The sequence below is a fragment of the Haliaeetus leucocephalus genome, unplaced genomic scaffold, assembly GCF_000737465.1.
Source record: "Haliaeetus leucocephalus isolate CR32 unplaced genomic scaffold, Haliaeetus_leucocephalus-4.0 Scaffold802, whole genome shotgun sequence".
Taxonomy (NCBI): Eukaryota; Metazoa; Chordata; class Aves; order Accipitriformes; family Accipitridae; genus Haliaeetus; species Haliaeetus leucocephalus.
Genome location: NW_010973238.1, coordinates 1777391 through 1801981, shown reverse-complemented (window position 1 = coordinate 1801981; position 24591 = coordinate 1777391). Strand labels below are relative to the sequence as shown.

Here is a 24591-nt window from a genome sequence, read left to right as displayed (position 1 = left end):
AAATTTTTATTTTTGGAGGGTTTGGGTTTACATGCCAAGGTTCTGGCAGTGGGGCTGCAGGGGCTGACTCTGTGAGGAGAGGCCGGGGCTGCCCCACACCAGACACAGCCGGTTCCAGCCGGTTCCAACAGCCCCACCACTGAGCCTGTGTGGAGCAGGTCTCCTGACAGGAACTGTAGCCCACAGAGAGCCCACACTGGAGCAAACGTGTGAGGAAGGAGTGACAGAGAGGGACCGTCATGGACTGACCACAACCCCCCATTCCCCATCCCCTCTGCGCTGCTCAGCGGGCAGGAAGAGGTAAAGAACTTGAGAATGAAGGCATGAAGCTAAGCTTGCAAAAACCCAGGGTATTGGGGGGAAGGTGTTTAGTTTTTGTCTTTCTCACCATCCAAATCTATTTCAATTAGCAACAAATTGAATTAATTTTCCCCAGGTTGAGTCTGCTTTGTCCATGATGGTAACTGATAAGTGATCTCCCTGTCTTTATCTCAAGCCACAAGCTTTTTCATCTTATTTTCTCCCCCGTGCTGCTGAAGGGGAAGAGCGTGAGAGTGGCTGGGTGGGCGTCTGGTAGCCGACCAAGGTCAACCCGGTAAGGTAGGGTAAAGGGAGAGTCTTGAATGGGAATTCGCCCAACCTGCTCTATGCAGGGCTGTAAGCAGTATGAAGTCCTAACACAGCAAGCCTGCTTTATATTGATGGTTCCAGCACCTGGCACAATCTACCTGCCCAGAGTATTTCCAAAATCTGAAGCCATAAACTGGCAACTCTATAGGAAACATTACAACATGAAACATAAGCAACGGTGCGTTTAAAGCTGCTGTCATCACTAGCTCTGATCTTTCAAACTCTCATCCTGACATTCACTACCCTTGCAATGCAATACTGAAGGAATAGATGTAGTGACAAGTCTCACACAAAGCACTGAGGAAGCAGCAGTTTAAAAAAAAAGAGAAAAAATTATGCTTAAAAACAAAAAAAGGAGAAAGATGATTTCATCAAAAATCAGCCAGCCAGATTTTATTAATCCTGACTGTACTTGCAGGATCTGCAAAGGACTATGGACTGTTGTACTTCCTTACATAATTGTTGCCAATCACCTCTTTAAGCTAGAGACACTGCACAGACAGCAGTCTTACAGAAAAAAAAAAAATTTTAAAGGGGAAAAAAATTTCAACTTGTTGGCTTTAAATTCATTAAGATACTGGACTTTAAGAGAATTCAGGGAAAAGAGATAAGGATTTGAGGAAAAACAAAACAAACAAAAAAAAGAAACAAGGGCAAACCCCCAGAATTTGTTGAAGACTATTTAGAATATTTAAAATTGCTGTTGAGCATAAAATGAACAAAAGTAAAAAAAAAAAAAAAAAATTGCCATATCTAAGTGCCACATTCCCATGATAATATGGAACAGCATCATATGCTGCAATAAAATGTTTTAGCTGATCATTTCTTGTCTTTTTGGCACTCTGCTGACACACTTTTTAAAGTGTTAATTAAAAAAAGCATCAAATCAACACTACAAATTGGATAGACTCGTGCCCTACAGTCTCTTCTGACCACTAATTTGTGGAGCTGGGGCTCAGCCAACTTCCAATGAATCTGTGGAGAGTTTCCAGCAAACTGTCATCGCAGCAGGATGCAGTTCTTGATAGGGTGATCATACATGGCAAGTGAAGTGATGTTGAACTGTCACTACACAAGTCTGTTTTATTGTGCCTGAATCTTCTTTTAAGGCTCATCCAAAAATGGAGATTGGCACGTTATTTCTAAATACACATTTATAATATAATGCACCTAAAACCTCGTAGTATCTGCATGAAAGCGTGCTTTTTGGATTATTGTCACATTGTGGGAGAATGACAAAGAACACTGGACTAGCTGTAGCTCTAGAACACATAGTTTTAACGTTTTTTATATTTCTAAAGAAAATGGGCCATGACAAGAGACCTGAATGTGGAGTACTTTCCCCTTAGGGATGCTGATTTTTTTTTCCTTTCTATTTTCTTTAGTTTGAATAAAGAATTTTAAGATTTCAAATACGTGACTGTATTTTAAGTGTGCCTAGTGCAGCAGCCCTCCTATGCTCATTTATTGATTATATTTTTAGGAGGCTATTTCCAAGATACAGTTAAATAAGCACAAAAAGAAAGCTAATCTGCATGTAGAAAACTACTAATAATAAGTTGGAAATTCAGTGTAAAACTATTGACTTTTGACAGGTTTCTGCTTTCTGAACATGGACCCAGACAAGGCTACTACAGCACAGAGTAAAAATCAGCAGTGAGTTAGTCAACGCCTCCCATGATGTACCTTCCCTCCAACAGCCTTCAAAATATCACAGGTAAAGTCAGTGAAGTGATAGTTAAATGTTTTTATATTCCTGGAGAAAACAAAACTCCTTATGTGTTACTGCCATGGGAAATCAGAACATCACTTACCACTCTGCAACTTCTTCCTTAGATACATTTCCTTTGTCTAAACATTAAGATGGGAGGAAAATGAAAGAAATCTCTGCTTATTGCAAGATTAATTCACAATAGTAGTATCTTATACTCTCCTGTCTTTCCATCCTGGAGGACAGACTGGTAAATTGTCTGAAGTGTCTTGTAAAAGAGATAATTTAGTTTGAATCACTGTTTTCTGAACTCAGAAAAACAAAGAGCAAACAAGACCTTTTTAAGACTGTCCCTCTACAGAAGACGCAGATTTAAGAGGACTGACTTTTAGAGGGTAGGCTCAGTACTTCCTGAAAATTAGGAAGTCCAATGTGAAAACCGAGGAGGGAAGAGAAGCATGTAAAGACTAGCAGCCACTGGAAAAGATGGTGGGAGCGTGTTCAGATATCTGTTGATGGCATTGAGAGTACACAGGTATATAGCAATGTTGCATGATATTTTCCATTCTGAATCACTTTGCCAAATTAACTCTTGGACTGCAGTCTTTCTGATAGCTCTCCCCCTCAGGGAAAATATTTGTCCCACTTTAAGGCTTTAACCAAAATGATTCCATCATTTCCAAGAGGAAGTTGAAGAATGTTATGGTTTTTTCTGTTGAAAAGCTCATCACGTCTAAGTTATGGAACAGGATCTTGTCCTTGGGCAGCAGACAGTCCTCTTTCAGAAGGATACAGACCAGGACATGCAGGATGATAGAGGCAGCTGAAATAACACAATCAGCCAGGAGGACCAACAGCCCTCCAAGGCACGCGGTCACTTGAATACCTAGGAATAATCACTTTGCAGTGAGATTTTAATTGGCATGTCAGGAGATCAGAATCAGGTTCTAGCTTCAGATGGGCTTCATCCCATCTGTGTAATTCTTATACAGCTCCATCAAGTTATTTAAGCAGGCTTGGTAAGAAAGAGTGAGAAGGGAACTAAGGGGACAAGTCTGAATTAGATGCAGACTGTTTAACTATCTCAATATAAGTGTAAACTCTTTTTTATTAAAAAAAAACAAAACAAAAAACCCCAACACAGTACATCGTTCCTTGCTCCAAAGAAACATCTACCAAAAGAAGAGGCCAAACTGAGACTAAAAGACAGAATGTATATTAAAACCTTAAGTTTTCTGACTGAAGAGTTAGCAGGACTTGCATGCCCAGGGGAATCAATCCTTCATCAGACATGCAGGCATCCACCCATCATGCATGCATAGTACTCTGTTTTGGAGACATATCACAACATACACAATGGCAGACTCAGCCCAACAAAAAAGTATTTCTAGGGGAACCATGAAGAAACCTGGCAAGAAGAGACACTTTTTTAATGGCAAGTGGATATTACACTCAAAATAGCTTTTCCTCATTTCCAAAGCAGTTGAAGCAACACAAATAAAGAACTCCAGTCTGAAAGGTGAAAACAAAAGCATAAAGCATATTCATCACAAAAAAGCAGGATCCAATGCATCACTCCACTAAACAGGGCTCTCTTGTGTTCAGAAGAGGACAACACAACTGGCAAATTGCTAGACATCTCTTTCCCTGTTGACCAGATCCAACTCTACTTACTTTTCTGCATCAAATAAATTCACAGACTAAGAATACAGAACTTCTTAGTGGGGAAGGAGATAGAAATGTTGGTCAGCCTCTTTGGAGAGGATACCAAATGTAAGTCACAATAAAGACAGTGACCAACTGAGAGCACTTACAGTTTCCATACAGAAAAATCATTGCATCAACCCATAAAAGCCATGCCAACTCAACAGATGGGATTAGATTTTGAATTGCACCTCATAACCCTGAATCCCTTTTCTCTATTCTGGCATTTCAGAAGAAGGTAAACAAGCAGTGGATCACCCTATGTGTGTGTATTGGGCGAAAAGCCTTATCCACCTGAACAGACTGATCTGGAGGTCACCTGTCAAGTGAGAGACAGAACTGAGAAAAAAACCCCAGCATAAGAGTCAAGACAAGAGGGATCCAGATAGCCCAGACAGACCCAGAGTGACTGTAAAGACCACTCAGAAGTTACAAAGGAAGTGAGGGATGTACTGTGTAAAGGCATTAGTGCTTAGTCAAGACCCGTGTCTCTCTCTGAGATGGAGAGTGGCTATAAGTAGTTGCTTATGACACTTCAAAAATCCTGTACTTCTCCATTTCCTTCTGCTGTCAAGTGCCTCTGAAAGGGTGAATCACACACTCAGGTTATGCTAAAAGTCAAGGGCCATGGCACCGGTTTGCTACAGCAGCTCTGCAGTTCAGGGTCAATGCAAGTCCTGAGACCAGATACTACAAAGGATAAAAAGTCTGAAAGAAATGATAGGTTAAGAAAATGTGGGTGTGGCAACCACCTTCTTCAGGAGCACTCTAGGGCCCAAAATTCACAACCCCCCAACATCCACCAAGGGAAGAATTAAAAAAACCCACCTAGCTGGTAAAGGGGGAGAAGATAACTGGCTCAGAAGTGCATTTCTATTTTATCAGATATGAATTACAAATCAAACACAGCAGGCTAGAGAACGAATCATTAATTTTTCAGTTCTTGAACCACAGATATCATGTTTAGCTCTATCTCACTGGCCATTGTAACACAATGCAAGAAAAATTATTTGGCAAAAGTAGTTAGCCGTTGTGGAATGACATACAAATAAAAGTTTAAAGACTACAATGTTACTGTTAAACTTTTAAAGACAGACAATGAAGCTTTAGTACATGTATCTCCATATTCATAGAGTCATGCAGATTTAAGTGTTAAAAAATCCAAAACAGTCTTGCTGCATGACATTCCCTTGCATTTGAGGATGGCCCAAACTGACGTTAGATGGAGAAGAAACTCTAGAATAAACCGTATCTTCAGAAGCCTCCTCTGAAAGAATGATCTCCATTGAGTTTTGGCCTCACAGGACATTAGCCTGGAGTTAGCACATATGTGCGAAACTTCCTAAACACCAATACTCCAGTTGTACTGTGCCTCTCTGCCTCAGTTCCCCTCTCTGAGGAACAGGGATGATAGCACTGACAACCTAATTCACAACTAATGCTGCTGGAGACCAGAAGGGACAGAGACTTCAACATAGGGAGTGGCAGTTTTGCCCCAGCTAACTACGAGTGTAAGAAACAGCCACAGATAAAATCTTGCACTTAATGCAGAAAATGGATTAAGTGACTTGCCAGAGAGAGTACAGAAAGCTTTTTGCAGGATTAAGACCTTAGCCCAGGTACTAGGTGGCCCTATTAATAGTACTAACCAAAAATAATTTTTAAACATCTGTACCTACATATACACAGCTGAGCATTTTCACAGGTCTGTGTCTTCCACGGCCTTGCCCTCTGACTGAGTAATGGCATCTCCTGGGCAACTCCCAGATGGGAATCACACATCATCCTACATAAGTCAGGAAGGGTCCCACGAAGGCTTATGACCATGCTCAAAGCTTCCTACCAGAAAGGGCCCAAATGTGAAACAAAAGATCACTATGCTGTGTTCTATCTAGTCTTCTTCAGCTCAAGCATTAGAGAAGGAAAGCAGATGTTTCCCAACCTGTTGAAAACACTGTTTATCATCATGATCAGGAGCAAATTCAATGTCACATGTAAGACTTTGTATCTTATTATCATTGCAATCTATCTGTCAAATGCCATATTCTGAAAATACACAAAGATAACATGACCAGAACCATCCCATTTCAAGGAACCAACCCTTTTACTATTATAAACAAAACTGTGTCAGCTTGTCCTCCTCCACTATCCCCCAGCTTCTTGAGAGCATTGCTCATATAGACAGGCTTTTATTTAAAAATTTAACTTTCAAAATGGATATATTATGTAAGATGAGGGTATGTTCTCAGCAGAGCTCTACTGAGAGGAGCTGAGGTGGTCCTTCCAGTTTATTTGCTGATACTGTTCTGCATCTGGACATGGACTAGAAATTTTGTTCAGCAATTTAAAAAAACCCCAACACATTGATTTAATGGCCACACCCAGGAAGTTCTGTTATTTTAATCTTGTATTGTCTTTACACGTTGAAATTTCTGTGGCAAATATTAATCTCCTTTGCTGCTGCAGATGCCACAACTTCCGTACATGAACTGGAAGTTACTTTATCAGATTCAGTGGTTTCGTATCTCCTTCTGTTTGACTCGCACTATGTATCAGGAAACGGACATTTTATATACCTCTTCCTACAGAATTATCAAACTTGGTCATTTGAAGAAAAATTCCAGTGCCTGTCGATGCTTTTATTGTTTTTGCCACAAAGGTTTGTTAGCCATTTACAAAGAATGCGGTATGTGCAAAGACAGCCTACTTGTGCACTGACCAAGTTAAAAACTATATAGAGAGGCTGTTGCTTTGTACAATGTTATTTTAAAATGCACATAGTATGAAATCTTTCTTTAGAGCTACATTACTACACAAGCTTGTACTTGGTTCTTTGCAGAGTAATTAGCACACAGTGTAAAAAGAGTTAAAGTATATGATGAGAAGTAATGAACCTGTGAATTAGGATACTAAATTATAACTACATTATAAAACTGATATATAACTATAACAGGGTTAGCATGCATGTCCTGTTCACTGTTATGGCTCTACCTGTAGCAGTTTTCACTAGCTTCTGCACACTTCTCAAACAGTTTTAAGCATTTAACGTGGATCAAGGCCAGCTGCAGAAGTTATAACTGAAGACAGGCAACACAGAATTGATTTGGAGGTAGGGACCAGAATAACATTTCTCATCCAATAAATCTGTGAGAATGGGGAATTCCAGTTGTCACCTAGATAGTAGTTAAGAAAGGAGACAAGATTCTTTAACCAGAAATGCACATATACAGGAAAGAGTTCATGCTTTTGGGGTCTTGCTAATAATTTTTAACTGAGGCAACATCAGGGGTAAATGCCACATAATGCCCAATGGAAATGAGTCCTGCTGGCTAAATCCCAACACCATCCTAGTGATCTTCGTGAGCCACAGATGTAAAGTACAAGGACAGAGCTAATGTCTGTACAACCCCTGAAAATGAACCTGGATTGCCAACTTGAACCACAAACCTCAACGTACATTCAAGGAGTGACTCGTTAGAAAAGTAATTTGCTTCCATGTGGCCAGGTGATTAAGGCAAGGGTTGCAGCAAGATCTTCAAACAGAAAAGATAGATGTGAGACTTATGCACCATACAAGGGAGAAATGAGAAGATAATTTAAAACGGAGGGGAGAGGGGAACCTAGAGTTACTGGTCAAAGTCACAGGTTTGACCACATGAAGATGATCATACAGACATCCATCCCCAAGTCCCTGTTCCACCGTTGTGCCTTGGGATGTTGGAGGAGAAGCCAAATTAACAGTGTGGTTCCAGGGGGAAGTCTCTGGGCAATGGTTCCTGAGCCCAATGCTGGACACAAACCCCATGGAGGGAGAGCATGCCCACTTACACAACTAATGACTCCTGACACTTGGAGCCAAGAAACTACGCAATCAAATGCTGGGAGGTGGTTCAGCAAGCTGCTGACAGCAGACAAGGGTTAACCACTGGTGCTCAGTGTTATTAGATTATAACACATCTGGAGAGTCTTATTGCTAGGGCAAACATTAATCTTCAGAGAAAACTAAACATGCAAAATGAGATCTAACTCATGAGAAAAAAAATTGAAAGGGAGGTTATACACAATGAAAATAATCCCAAATAACTTTTGAAACTGAACTGGCTGAAATGGGGGAAAGGAAGTGTTTTTTCCATGAGAAAATACCTGCCTCTCCCAGCTGACTGGAATCAGAATAAGCAGAAAAGTTTTAAGCTGAACCTTTCCATTTTGAAGCATTTCTGTGATTGACGCAAGTTTAAATTAAAGTGATGCTTGTTTATAGAAATGTCCAAGCTTTCCTTATTCCCAGCACTGTACTTAAATTGTGTTGATACAGATATTACATTGGATTATTTCCCTGAAGACATGAAAGAGAGCTAATGTAAATGCCAATTTAGTTTTAAGAATCCTGGGAGAGTAAGGCTTTCTCTGACTTTACTTATGAAAGCCCTTATATATTTAAGCAGTTTCAAGTTTGCTTTGTTAGGCTCCAACTTAAAAAGTAATTTGTTCATTTAAGAATATTCTGTGATTAGTTTGGTCTGAGTGCGTATAGGGGTCTTCTGGAGAGTAGTCATTTCAAAGCGGCACATACAAACCTTATTTCCATTGGAATTACTGAGTAGTCAGCCTCTATGAACGCCTCCCTTCATCAAAAAATAATGACATCATTTTATATGTGGCTTGACAACAATCTGTATTTCATGTATTCCCATCTTCATATTGCCTGCCTTGCTCCACAGAGCTTGTTGTCCTCTTGCACAAAGGGCAGCATTTCCTAATTATGTGACTTCACACAATGTTAAAGTACATAACAAAATGGTGCACATGTATGCTGGAAACAGCTGCTTTGGTGTTTAGATCTAAAATTCAAGAGGTCTTTTTTCTGCACCTGGCTCCACTGTCCTTTGTTACTGGATGATCTTAACACACAGCAATAGAGTACAGATATTTCGTAAGGAGTTCACATTTGAAGTCCACAAATTCTGCGTTTACACTTTCACGAACAGAAAACCATGGTAACCACTGCAATATCTAAGTATGGATTACTGTACAGTTTATTCCATAATATTAATCCTGAGAAAAACAAAGAGGCAAGTACCCACTACTGTCTGCATAATAGGTTTAAAGCTCAGAACTTTAGGCATTTTGGACAGCTTTGAAGCAAGTCTAGCTAAATTGCATTAGTAATTGCATACGAACAATCAGTGACTAATTAAATCCTCTTTCTGGATACAGATTACTGGCTGAAGATTTATGTAGTATACACTATGCTGTGGTGTACTCATTTGAATTAATTATTGTAATCACCAAGCAAGGATCCCCAAAACCACCTCTCTTACAGTAAAGTAAGATCTAGGCTGACTACATTTTTCCAATCTATGGCATTCTTTGCAAAAGGATAATACAGAATTTTCATTAAAAACTGCAGCATTACTGTTTCAACCCGCATGCCTCTTCCTTTCAATTTCATTAGCGGCTCCCACTGACAAATGATCAACTAATAGTAGCTCTGTAACAGTGCAGCCAAATTGAACGTTACTCTTGGATTAGTAAGAAAGAAGTCTTGTATCTACTGGCTCAAATCAAGGACAGTAAATCAGTGTTCCACTTTTGCGCTGGTTACACAAGTGTAGCACTGACTGAGCTTTTAAGATAGGTCTCCCCACTCCAGTATGCATCTATTTCATGCTCTAAATTGGCTTATACCACCTTATTACTGTATTCCAGACATCTTCCAATGCAAGCTAAACAAAACTCATGGTTTCCCCTTGTAAGCCTTGAAAAGTTTCCTTGTAGCTTATACACTAAGTAAATTAAGAACAGAAAACCTGTCTCAGGTCATCTTTCACAGGTCCCACATAGATCCCTATGCCACAGGGTGCTACAGTTGATTTCAGTTAAGAAGCACCTAGTAACAGAGTAAGTTGTTAACACAAAAATGTTAAGTGTATAATTAATTAACAACTGTCCCAGGTAATGAACCTCAAAAATCAGACCTCCAAGGTCACCACATGTATCTGTCTCTCAATTTAAGTTTTATTTGTGCTTTGAACAGTAGCATCCCTTAATTTACATGACTAACAAACCAATTGAGTTCCCATGTCATTTGAACAATTTTGTAGAGATTGCTTCTATTTATAAAAGGAGACACGTGTGGCATTCTCAGACAAACATGGACAGTATTTAAATTAGCATCTTGAAAAGGACTTTATACAAAAATAGAAAAATTGCTTTTATATTCATGCACAAAAGGCTGAGAGACCCACCCTGATCTAATTGAGACACTCTCTCATTCCTATTTCCATACATCCTTAATCTCTGCTCATTAAGAAAAATAGAAAGGAGGTTGCTACCGATATAAATCACACACTGACGACAGCTGTGGATGGCCCAACTACAGGAATAACTTTCATTGCATTAGCTCTTCTGCCTTTAAAACTAGATCTACAGTGAGCATTGAAAGGCCACTGTGATGGCTACATGCAGATAGCTGTGCATCTGTTGTGGTTTAACCCCAGCCGGCAACCAAGCCCCACACAGCCGCTCACTCACCTCCCTCACAGTGGGATGGGGGAGACAATCAGAAGGGTAAAAGTGAGAAAACTCATGGGCTGAGACAAAGACAGTTTAATAGGTAAAGCAAAAGCTATGCAAGCAAGCAAAGCAAAACAAGGAATTCATTTCCCATTTCCCATGGGCAGGCAGGTGTTCAGCCATCTCCAGGAAAGCAGGGCTCCATCACACGAAACGGTGACTTGGGAAGAGACAAATGCCATCACTCCAAACGTCCCCCCTTCCTTCTTCTTCCCCCAGCTTTATATGCTGAGCATGACGTCATATGGTCTGGAATATCCCTTGGGTCAGCTGGGGTCAGCTGTCCCGGCTGTGTCCCCTCCCAACTTCTTGTGCCCCCTCAGCCTACTTGCTGGTGGGGTGGGGTGAGAAGCAGAAGAGGCTTTGGCTCTGTGTGAGCACTGCTCAGCAATAGCGAAAACATCCCTGAATTATCAACACTGTTTTCAGCACAAATCCAAAACATAGTCCCATACTAGCTACTATGAAGAAAATTAACTCTGTCCCAGCCAAAACCAGCACAGCATCCCACAGCTGAAGATGTCTAGCTATTTAATACCATCAACAAAGATGATTTTCCTTTTCCCTCTCCCAAACTACAGGAAGAAAAAATATTCCTGTTGATAATAAACACTGGGGTTTTTTTCTAAAGGAATGAATTTTAATAGCTTTCAGAAGTGTTCTGTATTGCCAACTTTGCTGATCCCCTTGGAAGCAAAGATGATAGAATCAACTAGTTAAAAGCAATAAAACTGAACTCTCTTCCAGCATTAAAAAAAAAAAAAAAAAAAAAAATTTCACACTTCAGTTAAATGGATTTTCCTGTTGAGATTGCCTTTTTATCTTGTATGACAAGTTTGTCTAGATTCGCTTTACAAAAATTATATACCGAGATGAAATTGCCACAGCTTAAAAGGACATTTCTTTGTCATAACAAGAATAAATATTTTTCAGAAGCTGACAGACATGACAACTGAGATGACTCAGGTCAACCTGGCACACCTTACCTTTTCTGGATCACAAGTAGAGTGGACAGGGAAAACCTGCCATTAAAGATACATTAAGATGGAAAATGTTAAGGTATCTCAGGAGGCTAAACTGCACTGCTTGAAATCATTTGTGAAGTCAGTTTTGAAATTCACCTGATTAAACTGATGCACACTTTTTTGCACACCCTTTTTCCTCTATATAGCGTGATCTGCATGACTGTCAGTGAATGTATACTTTGTGAAGCTGCTCCCTACCAGTTCCAGCAATTTCTTGATTTGGCATGTGGGAAGGAAAAAAAAAATAAAATAAAAAAATCAGCAATACGTTAATACTCCAAGTAGTGAAGTATGGTTTATAAAGAAAGTTCAAGAAGGGGGAATTTGTTCTTTTTCACAATTAGCATTACCATTATCAAATGAACCCTTAGAATGGCTAGAAACAGACAAGGAGGATGAGCTTTATGTTGCAAAGGTTTCGGAATTACAAGGATGTCTGGTATGACCGTTCAGTTAGTACCAGGGGAAGTGGATAAGCAGAGTGGCAATGTTTCCATGTGCTTGCATACACACCACAGTAAACCTTGAACTTCTGGCATTATACATCGCAAGCAACTGCCACCAGAGCTACACCCAAATCCACAAGCAGCCTTCAGCAAGTTATTAGACAGAGGCCAAACCATAAGAGGGATGCAAGTTCACACTCCAAGGCAGAATTCATGCCATCCAGCACCATATTAAGATTAAACAATCTGAGCTACGATTTTATCTTTATTTCCTTTTTTTGTGCATCTACTTATTAGCATCCGGTTCTATTTCCTCTAGGCTGGTATAAAATGCACCTACGTTACAGATGAAGCTCTATAACATCTGTAATATACATTCTAAATCACATTTTATCATTTGTTCTAACTGAAATCAGAACACTGAAATGGCAGAAGTGAACATCTGAACATCTGGAACTGGAGTTCACTGAAGCCCTTAAAATACTTTAGGTAAGAAAAACATCTTTGGATACAAATCAAATTCACTAAAGCAAAGATGATCTTCTACTAGCTTGACCTTTGCTGGTGACTAAACAAACCCAAGTCAAAAAAGCAGACGATGCTTTCCCTTTTTTAGATCTATGAACATATACAAGTCGTGGGAGGATGAGATATAACAGATAGTTCAAGAATTTTAGGTACACATATAATTATATTTCCATTAACTATCATCCAGAATGGTTACTATAGTTTTGAACTTTAAAATGCTATTACATATTTTAGGGCTATTCCAATGCAGTATCAGATAATTGGGGGGGGGACACGACACGGACGACAGGGGAAGTGCTGATGATTTAAGAAGTGCATTTATCATAATATAAGTGTATCTGAATTCATACACAGCTAACCTGTATGTTTAAGCCATTGCAGAAATGCTGAGTCTTTCCAGTTCATGAAAAACAGTAACATGATATACAAATGTGGGGGGAATACCAAAAATGTTTTTAAACATTCATGAATGAAGACGAGTTTTTCTTCTTGCTAAGGTAAATCCACCAGCCCTGCTACTGAGTACAGTCTACCTTCCATTCTTCCTCCTTCTACCATCTGAATAGCAAGAGTATAAGCTATTTTGCTATTTTCTTTCCATCCCTATGGTGACTTCAACTTCATTTGCTCCTCTACACCAATTTATCACTCCTCAGTTGTTTCCTGAAGGTTATTGATATTAAATTCCCGTGTGTCACAGACTGCATTAAAAGTGCCAACTGCATATGTCTGTGGCATATACCTTTGATTACCACCCATTATGACTTCTAAGAACAAAGTTGAAGTCTCATTTTCAGTAATGACTGAATGAATTTTCACCTTACTTGTGCTTTCACTTCACCTAGAAAATTACCCATTTTATTATCCCATTTAAGCGAGTAATATACAGCAGCGTTACTACCATTATATCAAAGAAGTAGTGGCACCTGGACCTTTGTTATGAATTACGTGTTTCTGCTATATTTCAAAGATGCTCAAGTGACTGCATCCTACAGAAAACGTAGTCTGAAAATGGGTATTTTATCAGAAATTTCTAGTCTACAATATTCAGTGAGGGAATGAAGAGCTTTTTTTCTCCTTACTAAAATGAGCCACCGTTTTTCCTTAAAGCCTTATGCTTTTAGCTTGCTATGTAATCTATAGATACAGGCATTGCAGCTGCTAAACTAACTCAGAGGTTCTCAGCACTAAAAACTAAATTAAGTAGCACAATTTAAACACGTGAAGAGAACTATTAGCTCCAGAATAACCATAAAGTCATGTTAGGTTGACCTGGAAAAGACCTTTATGATCATCGAGTCCAACCGTAATAGTTCATTGGGTGACGTTATGCTTTACAGCATTATGCTTACTGACAATTAAGCCGCATTCTCTACTAATACTGAAGTTACGCAACCTAAAATAAGGTGGGAAGTTCTCAAAACTCAGGTTCTTTGAGTAAACACACTAAGCTTTGCATCATAGCAGTCAGTAGTCAAAGGCATAAGAGCCCAGACTTCACTGAAATAAGTTAAATTGCTCTCTCTAACAAAAGGCCTTATGAGAAATATGAAGAAAAAAGGTTTGATAGAAGTAATTTCAGGTCTGCTACAACTGAATCACTCTGGATTCTTGCAATGTTAAGAAGAATTACATCTTCCTTCATTATGCTATCCGATTTGTTCATATAAGTAGATTAACCTAATCGTTATATATAACATTATTGATAGATTCCTTCATAATGCCTGGAGTTAATGCTTGTTTACTCTCCTACTGTGACAAATCAGACCACCTACTCACATGCTTGTATTTATTATTAAAGGAACACACATGGAGTGCTAAAAGCCTGCAATAATACAACTGCAATATTTAGTTGCCTTTCTAGGCAGTAATTTTGACAGCTAAATAGTTTAGTTCCTCCTCATAAAACCAGAAGGAATATAACAGCGACACAGTGAAACCTAAATAGTTAGCTGAGGAAAAAGAATAAAGGAGAATCTATAACAGAATTTTCCCAAATTAAGAGTACCACTGATCAATACCACCATGAACTACTAGTGGATACTCTGTATTTCAAACACTCTTTATATGCTGCTGTTCAGCAAAGGTGTTTGGGCAAAAGCTAAAAAATAAAGACTACACTACTAAAAAGCTAACCCTGGCCTTAAAGTTCAAAGAGCTTTTCATCTAGCAGAAGACACTCATAACACGTGGCTTGAGCCCACAAACACGTCTAGGGAGAAAGCCGAGTCAGAGCCTCTGTTTTTCATACATGTTAGTCAGAAATGTTTCCAGTGCCCTAGAAGGATTAATTTTTCTATTCAGTAAGTGGATTAAAAAAGAGTTATTATTCAATTTTTCCACATATATTAACCTTCATTATTCAGTTCCACTGCACTGAAGTTGTTCAAGTCCCTGATATCCCACTGAGCTAATCTGCACCCAAAATTTGATATCCGAGTCCCATCCACCATCAGTTTCATGTATTTATGTACAGGTTAGTTCATTAACAGACATAGCACAGAGCTTAATGACATAAATAAGGAATTAATAAACACAAATATAAATCTTCATCTGATAAAGTTCTTGTGCTATGACAAGCAAGCAGGGATTGTATCAATAACACTCCTGAAAGCAATTTTAGGCCAGTGTCTCAACTGCTGCATATGAGACATCTACCTAACATCAAAAGAGTTGTGCAAATCAACAACCCTGAAAATTCAGGTCTCTCTCAGCCTTGAATAATATATCACAACAAAAAGATCTTCAGGACACAAAACACTGTCTATGGAAAAAGATAAAAACTGGAGAGGCTCAGGAAAGGGCAAAAAAACCCCACCACCACACAAAGACACTAATCTCATGCATACTACTTGCTTTGATTCCAAGACAAAGATAGATTTTACTAAAACTGCTCTGGATCAAAACCAACAGCAATTCCATACAAATTTATCTGAGTATTTTTGAATGGACAGGACTTCAGATACTGCCTGACAACAGTTGCTCAATTATGTGTTACTTTTATTACGCACAAGACTTGGCAGCAGCAGAGAACGTATGTCTGAGACAGTCCTCAAAAAATTTACTAACACTTCAAGATGCACAGGCCAAGTTACAATATGGAGAGATCCTAAAAATACTTCATTTTGCATGTAATTATTCACTGATAACAGAGGGAGCAGAGTTAAGTCTGAGATTCGGTAATAGACTAAAGCCAATTGCTGCTTCCGTACAGTAACAAATTCTAAAACGAACATCTCAGTTGATGTCCTGCTGCCAAAAAGGATGTTTCAACAACAACTGTGTTACCAGGAAAGTCTTCGATCACTAAGCAATTTGTAGCTCTGTGTTGGAAGTATCATGTGAAAACAAACATACAGCTTCCAAAACAACCTTTGCATACATCCATTTCTCAAGATGCAGGACAAATAAGCACTGGCATTAAGACCCCTTTTTTTGACCATGAAACCACTTAGAAAATATTCACAACACCAATGTCAACCAAGTTCATTACAGAAGCCAACTTCTGTCTTGCGTTTGCCCGCGAGCGCCAAACTATAATTAGATGCCCAAATGATGAATGATAGGCTTATACCTGTACCAGTTCTTGGGGCTTGTACCAGTTCTTGAAAGAGTATAATATCCTGAAAGGATTTACCAGTACTTCATATCAAATGCATTAAAAACAAGCAACGAGAAATCACGTCACATTGTCAAGAGCATAACTCAGTGTCAAAACCTGTTCCGATTAAAGAAACTGTTAGACAAAACAACATTTGCATTTTATTCTGAAATCCTGCATTAAGATTACCACACCAGTAATGAGCGTTTTGAAACATCGAGAATCATATCACAGCCAAACCAAGAAAGATAGACATAGACACATATTCCCACTGTTACATAGCCTTCTGCTTCTAACAGCTTCACTGAGCTCAGTTAAAAATTAGCAATGGCAAACCAAGGAAACCAGTTTCAAAATAAGTGAAACAATAAATCTTAATCTCCAACAGCAACCTTTTCACCTTCCCAAAAAGCAGCTTAGTCACAAGCTCATTTCAGAGCCCAGTTTTGTAGCATCTCTCTCGAAATACCGACAACGCCTCTGCAGGGAAGCTGCCGTTACCCCAGCATCGGAAGGGTTAGCGATCGACATAACTCAAGTTTATATAAAGGGAGAGGAAACAGAAAGCTAAAGCACTACACCACTCACATATTAATGTAACTACAGGAGATGTGCAAGCCGACCGCCAGAGCTCAATTTTGCATTTAAGGGAGAAGGGAACGAGAGAAGAGGAAACAGGGAGGGAAAAAAAAGTTTCCCCCTCCCTCCTGCAGGCAAATCTAAATGTGTTCATTAGATCCTCAGGCTTTTAGGGACAGTTATATAAAAATATGTAGAATCCGTAACGCTTAGAATAGGACTCCTTCCACCACTTCAGAAGGCTCTGCCGGATAAACCCCGAAACACCCGAGATTCACGGAAAAGGCCAGCTCTCCCTCCCGAAGCAGGAGAGACTCTGGCCAGATAAAGCACAGGCTGGATTCACGCCTCTCGGCACCGGGGCGGCTGTGCCTGGAGATGCGTTCCTCTCCCGTACACCAGCCCCGCTCGCACAGCCCGGGGAGAGGGGGGCCGCGGTTAACTGGCACCGTTGATGTACCCAGCCGGCAGCTGCAGGAGTCCGACGGGGCTTACGTGCCATGAAATGGTGGATCTGACCGTCAGGCACGTTTTACGGTACGGAGAGCTAAGAAGCCTCTGCAAACCAAAGCCGGGAAGGGATAGCAGGAGGCAGGCAGGGAGCGGGACCAGCAGCGGCAGGGCCTGGAGGAGCTGTCAAGCCCAGCCGCCTCCCCCCGCCGGGCCGGGCGGCCCCAGCCCAGGTCCCCCTCCGCCAGAGCGGTACTTACGTGAAAACAAAAAATAAAGTAGTCGAACCCACTAATAAGGCAGCTGCTGTGGAGACAGGGATGTATTTAGTAGGTTTAAACCTCTTTCCAGTGCTGCTGGGCATCCTGTAGTTTACACATCACTATGTAAATCCAACCCGAGAGGAGGGAGCCGGGAGGATGCGGGGACCCTCCGGCGCGGGGAGAGCGGGACCCGGGCGGCTAGGAGGGACGGGAGAGGGACGGCGAGCAGCTGACCTCCAGCACAGGAAATCCCACCCACACCGCCCAGCCCACTCGGCTGATGTCAACCGGCCCCTTAAGGTAGCGCTGCGGGGAGACAGGGGCGCGCAGCCAGCGCGGCCCCGCGGCGCCCGCCGGAGCTGCGGCCGGGGCCGAGGCCAGGGCCGGGGAGCGCCGGCTCCTCGGGGCAGCCCGAGCCACCGCCGGCCGGGGCGCAGCACGGACTGTCCCTCCCGCAGCAGGGACGGATCTGCCGCAGCAGGGTGGATCTCGTTCTCTCCCTCTTACGAGGAGAAAAGGAGAGGGAAAAAAAAAAAAAAAAAGAAAAAAAGGGGGGGTTTATTGAGCTCTGCAAGGCTCTTTGTGGGACATGAAGGCGGCTTTAACAGTTCGCTCTACAACGCTGCTCTAGAGCTGGGGTGCAAAATACCAAAATACCTCGGCTGTGCGAGCTGCCGCGCTGCTGCAGCACCCCGCTGAACTCGGCAGGGCTCTGCGCCAAGGAGAGGGTCCCTTCAGGAGAAGCGTATTGCAGGACCAGGGCCTGCAGTAAATTCAGAACTGGTCAAGTTGGACACAAATTGTGCAGTGCTAGCTCGGTGAACAAAACCCTACGTTTTATTCGGCTAAACCCAGATGCACAGTATTAAGAGAACTGCTGCACTCTGCCAAATTTGGCAAATTCTAAGATAAGTAACTGAGTGCAAACATAACTGAAATTACACTATACTCTGTTCTTTTTAAATCTCTTCTCTATTAGCATCAGGAGGCAGACATCAGAGGTAATTTAAGGTAACATCAGAAAGTTCACCAAACCAGCTTTCTAAAGAGCTCTGTGTGAATAGCTACTCTGTTCACATTCGGGAGGCACCACCCAGGAGCTCTCCGTACTCAGAAGTAACCCTCAGAGGGAGGAAGGGTTCAAGGCTACTTGGAAGTTTAGAAATCAAGACCAGGAGCTGCAGCTTGCTCCCTCCCTCCCGCTTTCTTCCTCAGCTAATCCCCCATTTGCAGCTGCCACCATGCAGATAACCACTGCATAAGACAACAAAAGCCACATCTGCAGCTTCTGTTTGGTGTTCTTAAAAGTCAGCTTGCCCTAGAAGGTATATACTCCAGTCCTGGTCTGAAAGGACATTATCATTTCCCATTTTAAGAGACTAGATGAGCTCCACAGTCCTAGAGGTATTAAGAACAGAACAAGTAAAACACAACAAAAAAGCAAGTAAGGGTCCTCAACTTCGCAGGAAAAAAAAAAATTTGTGAGCATCAGCTTTAATATAAGCAAATCCAGCAAGTTCCAGCCTGAAGGCATATGGTTATGTGAAATCTCAGCTTTTGCTAACTGCCACTCTCAAAAAAAAAAAAAAAAAAAAGTATTCTCTAGCTCTCTAAGAACAACTTTAAAAATGTTAAGTTTTATCCAAAAGGGACTAAAGCCAGAAGACAACTTAAAATGAACTCCAGACTTAAGTTTTTGAGGAAAGGGAGGGACACCTACTTAAGTTATTTTTGAATGCTTGGGGGACCTTGAATGTTTCCTATGCTTCACTACTCCTTGTCATGCCAGCTTATTGAAATAAATGATTCTTAAAATCTTTGTAAATAACCAAAAGGTCAACAACTTTACACAGAACCAAACTCTGCATACTAATCTGAAAGCCTTCAGGTGCACCTACACTGGCATATTAAGTTGGATCAGAAGTGTACTTTGAAAGCAAATCTCTTGATCACTGTCACTGCAGTTTGATGCATATTGCTAAGTGGTCTCAAAGCAGGTAACTGGATTCCTTTTCAACAAAACTAAGCCAAAAGATACATTTCAGGAGCACACCTAATACACTCTGGTCATGAGTTAGTTTAGCACCACTTGCATGACATAAGCAGAGACTTCATCACTTTCACCTTTTCAAGCCCTTGCCTCCCCCCCCACTCAAGCAACATTTTTGGTGAAGAATTTCAGTTGCAAACAGAACCCTGATTATTTTTCCACTGTTATTTTTATTTTAAACTGCAAAATGTTATCATAAGGAGCATTATAGACTGTTCATGAAGTTTGGTTAGCATCCTGTAATGGATGATACGACTTACTCAAACACATTTTATTACTTTTCAAGCCCTAAGAAGTTATCTCCCAAGTGACAGTCAAATCTGCATTTTTTTAGCATGGACATGCAAGTTTCCTTTCTAGGTGAGCAACAGAAGCATCCTGACAAGTTTCTAGCAGGAGTTAGGGTGCAATACACTCAAGTTCATTAAGATACATATTTGGAGGTTGGTGATTTACTGAAATTTCATTCTTTTTAAGGACAAAGCCCTTCTGGAACAGTAACATTCCTTGATGAGAATACAGGAGTTATTCTTAAGGAGACTATTCCTACTGTGTTCTCTGCACTGCATTACTTTCAATTGTATTTTCCTATATTCCTATACAGATTCTCACCTCTCTAGAAGTCTGCTTCTCAAAGGCAGCTTTGCAAGTGGGGAGAATTCAGTGCTCCTGCTCCTTCCACCCTTCAGAATGGTTTTCCCTTTATCACTCCAACATGCTAATGCTTCTCCACAGTCTCACAGCCCCAATTTAGAGCACCAATCTTTCAAACCACTCCTGTTCTGAAGGGAGGTACTCAGCAGCAAACAACTTTGGGGTTTTGGTTTTTTTGTTCGTTTGATTTTAAAGTCTCCCAGCCATGCAACACTTTAGTAAGGGACACTAAAGATAACAGCGTGAGTACGTGGTATCAGGGCACAAAGAATTGTAGCTTTCATAGCAATAAAAAAGGCGCATCTCCAAACCTCAACAGATCTTGAAAGATCACTGTGCAAGCCTGGTCTGGGCTGCACAGTCATCCTGTGGATCAAGACACATTTGCTGTGCAGCAGTGCAGTCATGCAGAACCAGCATTTCCCAAAGAGGGCTGAGACATTCCATGTTACAAGGCTACAGTGTTATGCTGAATTGTGTTTTGAGATGTATTTTTTTTTGCTGCACATTGTAGATCACCTATCAGAACGCAATAAATTTCGGTAATTTGGTGTCCAACAATTCCCACAGTTCACCTCATTTCCGTCCCACTAACATTCCTGTTCTTGAGAATGTTCTATTTTCAAGACAGCATAAAGCACTGCTGAGCAACATTCAATCTCACTATTAAAAGGCAAGTACATCTAAAGCCATGAGATGACTTTACCATTCAAACAGTAAGGATGTCTGAAGAGGACTTGACTAAAGCAGAACAGGCACATCTCAGAACTGCTCTCCTGGAACACCTCTATTTCAAGGACTGTAGTTTCTGGATTCACACTACCTTATTAGCATGCCAGAACATTTTGGCAGCATTGAGGTAAACAGCAACAGCAGCATGAGTTAGGAAAAGATTTAGTGGCTACCCAAAGAGCTAATACAGCTACAAAGAACAATCTAAAAATAATCTGGCAGAGTATGGCTACTAATTGCATATCTTTTTTTGCAAGATTTTACTCTGAGGTTTTAGCCCAAAAGAGAAAGGGCCAACCACAGAAGCTGTGTCTGAGCCACATGCCAGGGTACCATCCTCCAAGCTGGTAAGATGAAAGGAAACTCATGAAAGAGCAAGCATCAAGAAATCTCGATTGCCGTGCAATTTTCATATCAAATCATGGCACTAATGTTAGCTGGAAATCAGCTACATGGTTAAGATAATTCTTTTATTTTGCACACTTGGAAATACTGAAAATCCCTGGAATCTTTTAGTGGTCACAAGGCAATATAGCTCCTAGCTTGTATTAACTGTTGTCATTAAACGATGACCAGAATAAATAATTCTACTTTTCTTACCAGATTTGCTTACTACAACAAATGCATTGCCAGCCCATGTAGTATGGGTGACCTGCGAACTGTTCAGGGTCACTGGCAAGACCCTGGAGGATCAGCAACTAGGTGTTTCGTAAAAGCTGTTTTTCCCTCAAACTTGCACTGCTCAGTACAGAGGACATCTGGATCATCATGAGCAGCGTGGTGCTGGCAAAAAGTCCAAGCAGGCTAGACAGTTCTGGGAACTTTAATATGACAATTTTCATTTAGTTGTTCAAGTTTATTTCTTACTAGATATATCAAGAAATTATTTCCTAGTAATGGCTTTTCAGTAGCCTAAACAGATATCCCACATAACTTTCTAGATTCTTCCATGGAATAGCATTTGCTTAGAACAGAACCCATATAACATGTATTTCCCAACTGCAGCGATGGGGCATGTCAAGTTGCATTTATTATGAGACTTTGATTACTTTATTTACAGACTTGATTCCTAAACCATCCCCACAAGAAACTACTTACATTAGAATAATGTAGGCCTCTGAACAGTTTTGAAGATTCACCAACCATCCTGTTTAAAACCATTAACAAGGTGTAATTCTCCTCTACTAGGATGGAATATCACTCTAAATGATGCTGCTGAAACTGAGAAAGCCAACAGTGGTTCATGTACCAGCAAATAAATTAAGATACTAAAACTGATAAGCACTATTTACATGAAGCAATGTAACTTTAATTATACCTAGTAGAATAGACTTGAGAAATATCCTCCAAAGAATGCAAAATATTCAGTCACTTTAATGTCCAATCCATCTTTGTTGGTGTTTACATAGCTATAATTGCTTTTATGGAAAAACAGCATTAGAAAACTATATACTTTTAGCTACTTGAAATGAGGACAGCCAACACAACATGAATAGGCAAGAACTTGTGACACCATTAGCTTCTCTGTTAAGTAAATTGCACATCTTGATAGAACAGTTAATATCTACAATACAGTGGATCAGCTGATGCAAATTTGTAGTAAGACTGATAAACAACAAAAAGCTGGACTTCTCCAGCTTGAAAGTTGAAAATAAGTTTAAGACTATAAAGTTCATGAAATACTTGCAGTAGTCAGAGACCTTCCACAAAATAAGTTTGCTGTACGTAACATCTAATGCAGAATTGTGCTAGCACCTTGTTTGTACTTAAAACATTTGTCATTATATTGGTTAAAAGCATAACAGATAATCTATACCCCACAAACCCTAGCTTCACCATTAATACTTAAAAAAGTATTTTTACAAATGTAATTTATTTATGGATCTAATGTAGGCTGCAGTTTCACTAGGAGACTATACCAAACTAGTTACACAAGCAAGTCTTTCAAATATGAACAGGTCTTAAGTCAGTGGTTAATGTCTAATGTGATAGAAGCGGACAAAAGTTTTCCATACTTAAATCTGCATATTGGAAAAATACACCAGTGGTTATAAATCTGATGCATAGCTGTAGATACTAGTAACTATTCAATGCTTAAATATGAGGAGATTTTTTTGCTCCTGTGCTTGTCAGTTTTCACAGCTTCAAGAATTATTTCCTTATTATATAATTGCACAAGTTGCTTACTTGAGAGAACACCTTGTTTTCACATGAACTACAGTCTGAGAAATCACTTACATGCACAATCTACTCTACAGCTGATTACTTCAAACTTTTCTTCACCAAGCAAAATAATTCTGGTCTGTTGCAGTTGGTTTTTGTTATCTCCTGACTCTGAAAATGATACATTGTCAAAGATTGTTAGTGAAAGACTGGTAATTTCTCTTACTTCTATTTTAAAGGTAATTCTAGCTAAATCTAATTAGGAAGACTTTTAAAGTAACTCCTAAATAAGCCATCATAAAAGCAAAAATTTAAAAAAAATAAATCCTTTGTACACACCTCACTTCACTAAACTAGTGCAAGTTTACACATAGACAAGACCTCAGGAATTTAAGAACACTTTGAAATTAGTTTGGCTAATCAAAATTAAGACACCAGCTTGCCATAGACACCTTAGAAAATACAGCTTGCTAGAAACAAGCTGGACCAGGCAGAACAGATAGGTGTACTGGGAACAGAAGAGCATAAATACAGACAACTACAGAGACTTAAATGGAGAGAGGTTTGGGTTTGTTTTAAATAACCACACCACTGTTTTAAGTACTCAGCATTGAAAGCTGATGGCAATCTGTACAGGAGATCAAAAAACAATAAGGCAGTTTATAATGTTATCTCCCCCACAATCTCCATTTCTACACAAATAGTTACAATTCAGTATTAGTAAGGTATCAAGCTGAGTTTTCTGAACTCTGAATCAGCCTTGTCTTTAGAGAAAAGTTTCTAGTACCCTTAAAGTTTTTTCATTAAGTTATTCAAAGGAATGCATTGAGATGAAGCAGCATAAAGCACAGCATTTCTATTGTGGGAAGTCAGAGTTCAGCATGACTCACCATAGCCATAAAGAACACCATCCGCCTTCTGGACCTGACAGATTCTCAAATTGGGAAATCCATACTCCTAACTGGTACAGTTGGTCTGGGCTGCAGGTGCTCCTTCACAGGCAAGGAAGTACTGCTCACGCTGCAGATGCTTTCTGAACCAAATACCTCCCTACACATCTACGGAATACCAAGTGAGAAGAGATGGTATACCTGCACACTTCACCCATCCTCCTCCTCTCCTGCACAGCCCTATCACACTTCTTGCCGTGATGAAGGTATATATACAAACTGATCCCTTGTTTTTCAGTTAAATCCTTCATATTTTTGAATTAAACTTTCCAAGACATTTAGTAACAAAACTGGAAGAACTATTCAGACTTGTATTTTTGCCCTTTACATAGAGGTATTTCTTGAGCATGTTGCATCAAAAATAATAAAGATTCACAACATTCTCATGTCTGCATAGCGTTGACAAGAACTTTAATTTTCTGAGTTTTTGGTATCACAGAGAACTTGTGTTTGATACAAGCTACCTTATTACACAGGGAAAAAAAAATCATCATTTACAGTGTTAAAATACAGCAAATTGGCGTGTTTG

General features: G+C 40.1%; 1 protein-coding gene across 2 annotated transcripts in view; it reads right to left on the bottom strand.

The window, feature by feature from the left end:
- The window catches only part of ZDHHC8 (zinc finger, DHHC-type containing 8), a 117965-nt gene extending 100215 nt beyond the window's left edge, over window positions 1-17750 (bottom strand). The window contains exon 1 of one of the 2 annotated variants that reach the window (XM_010581685.1): window positions 17511-17750. In XM_010581685.1, the coding sequence (XP_010579987.1) occupies window positions 17511-17614 (104 nt within the window). In that variant the 5' untranslated portion in view covers window positions 17615-17750. The remainder of the gene's footprint in view (window positions 1-17510) is intronic. The other variant, XM_010581687.1, reaches the window with a different exon arrangement.
- Window positions 17751-24591: the final 6841 nt, after the last annotated feature.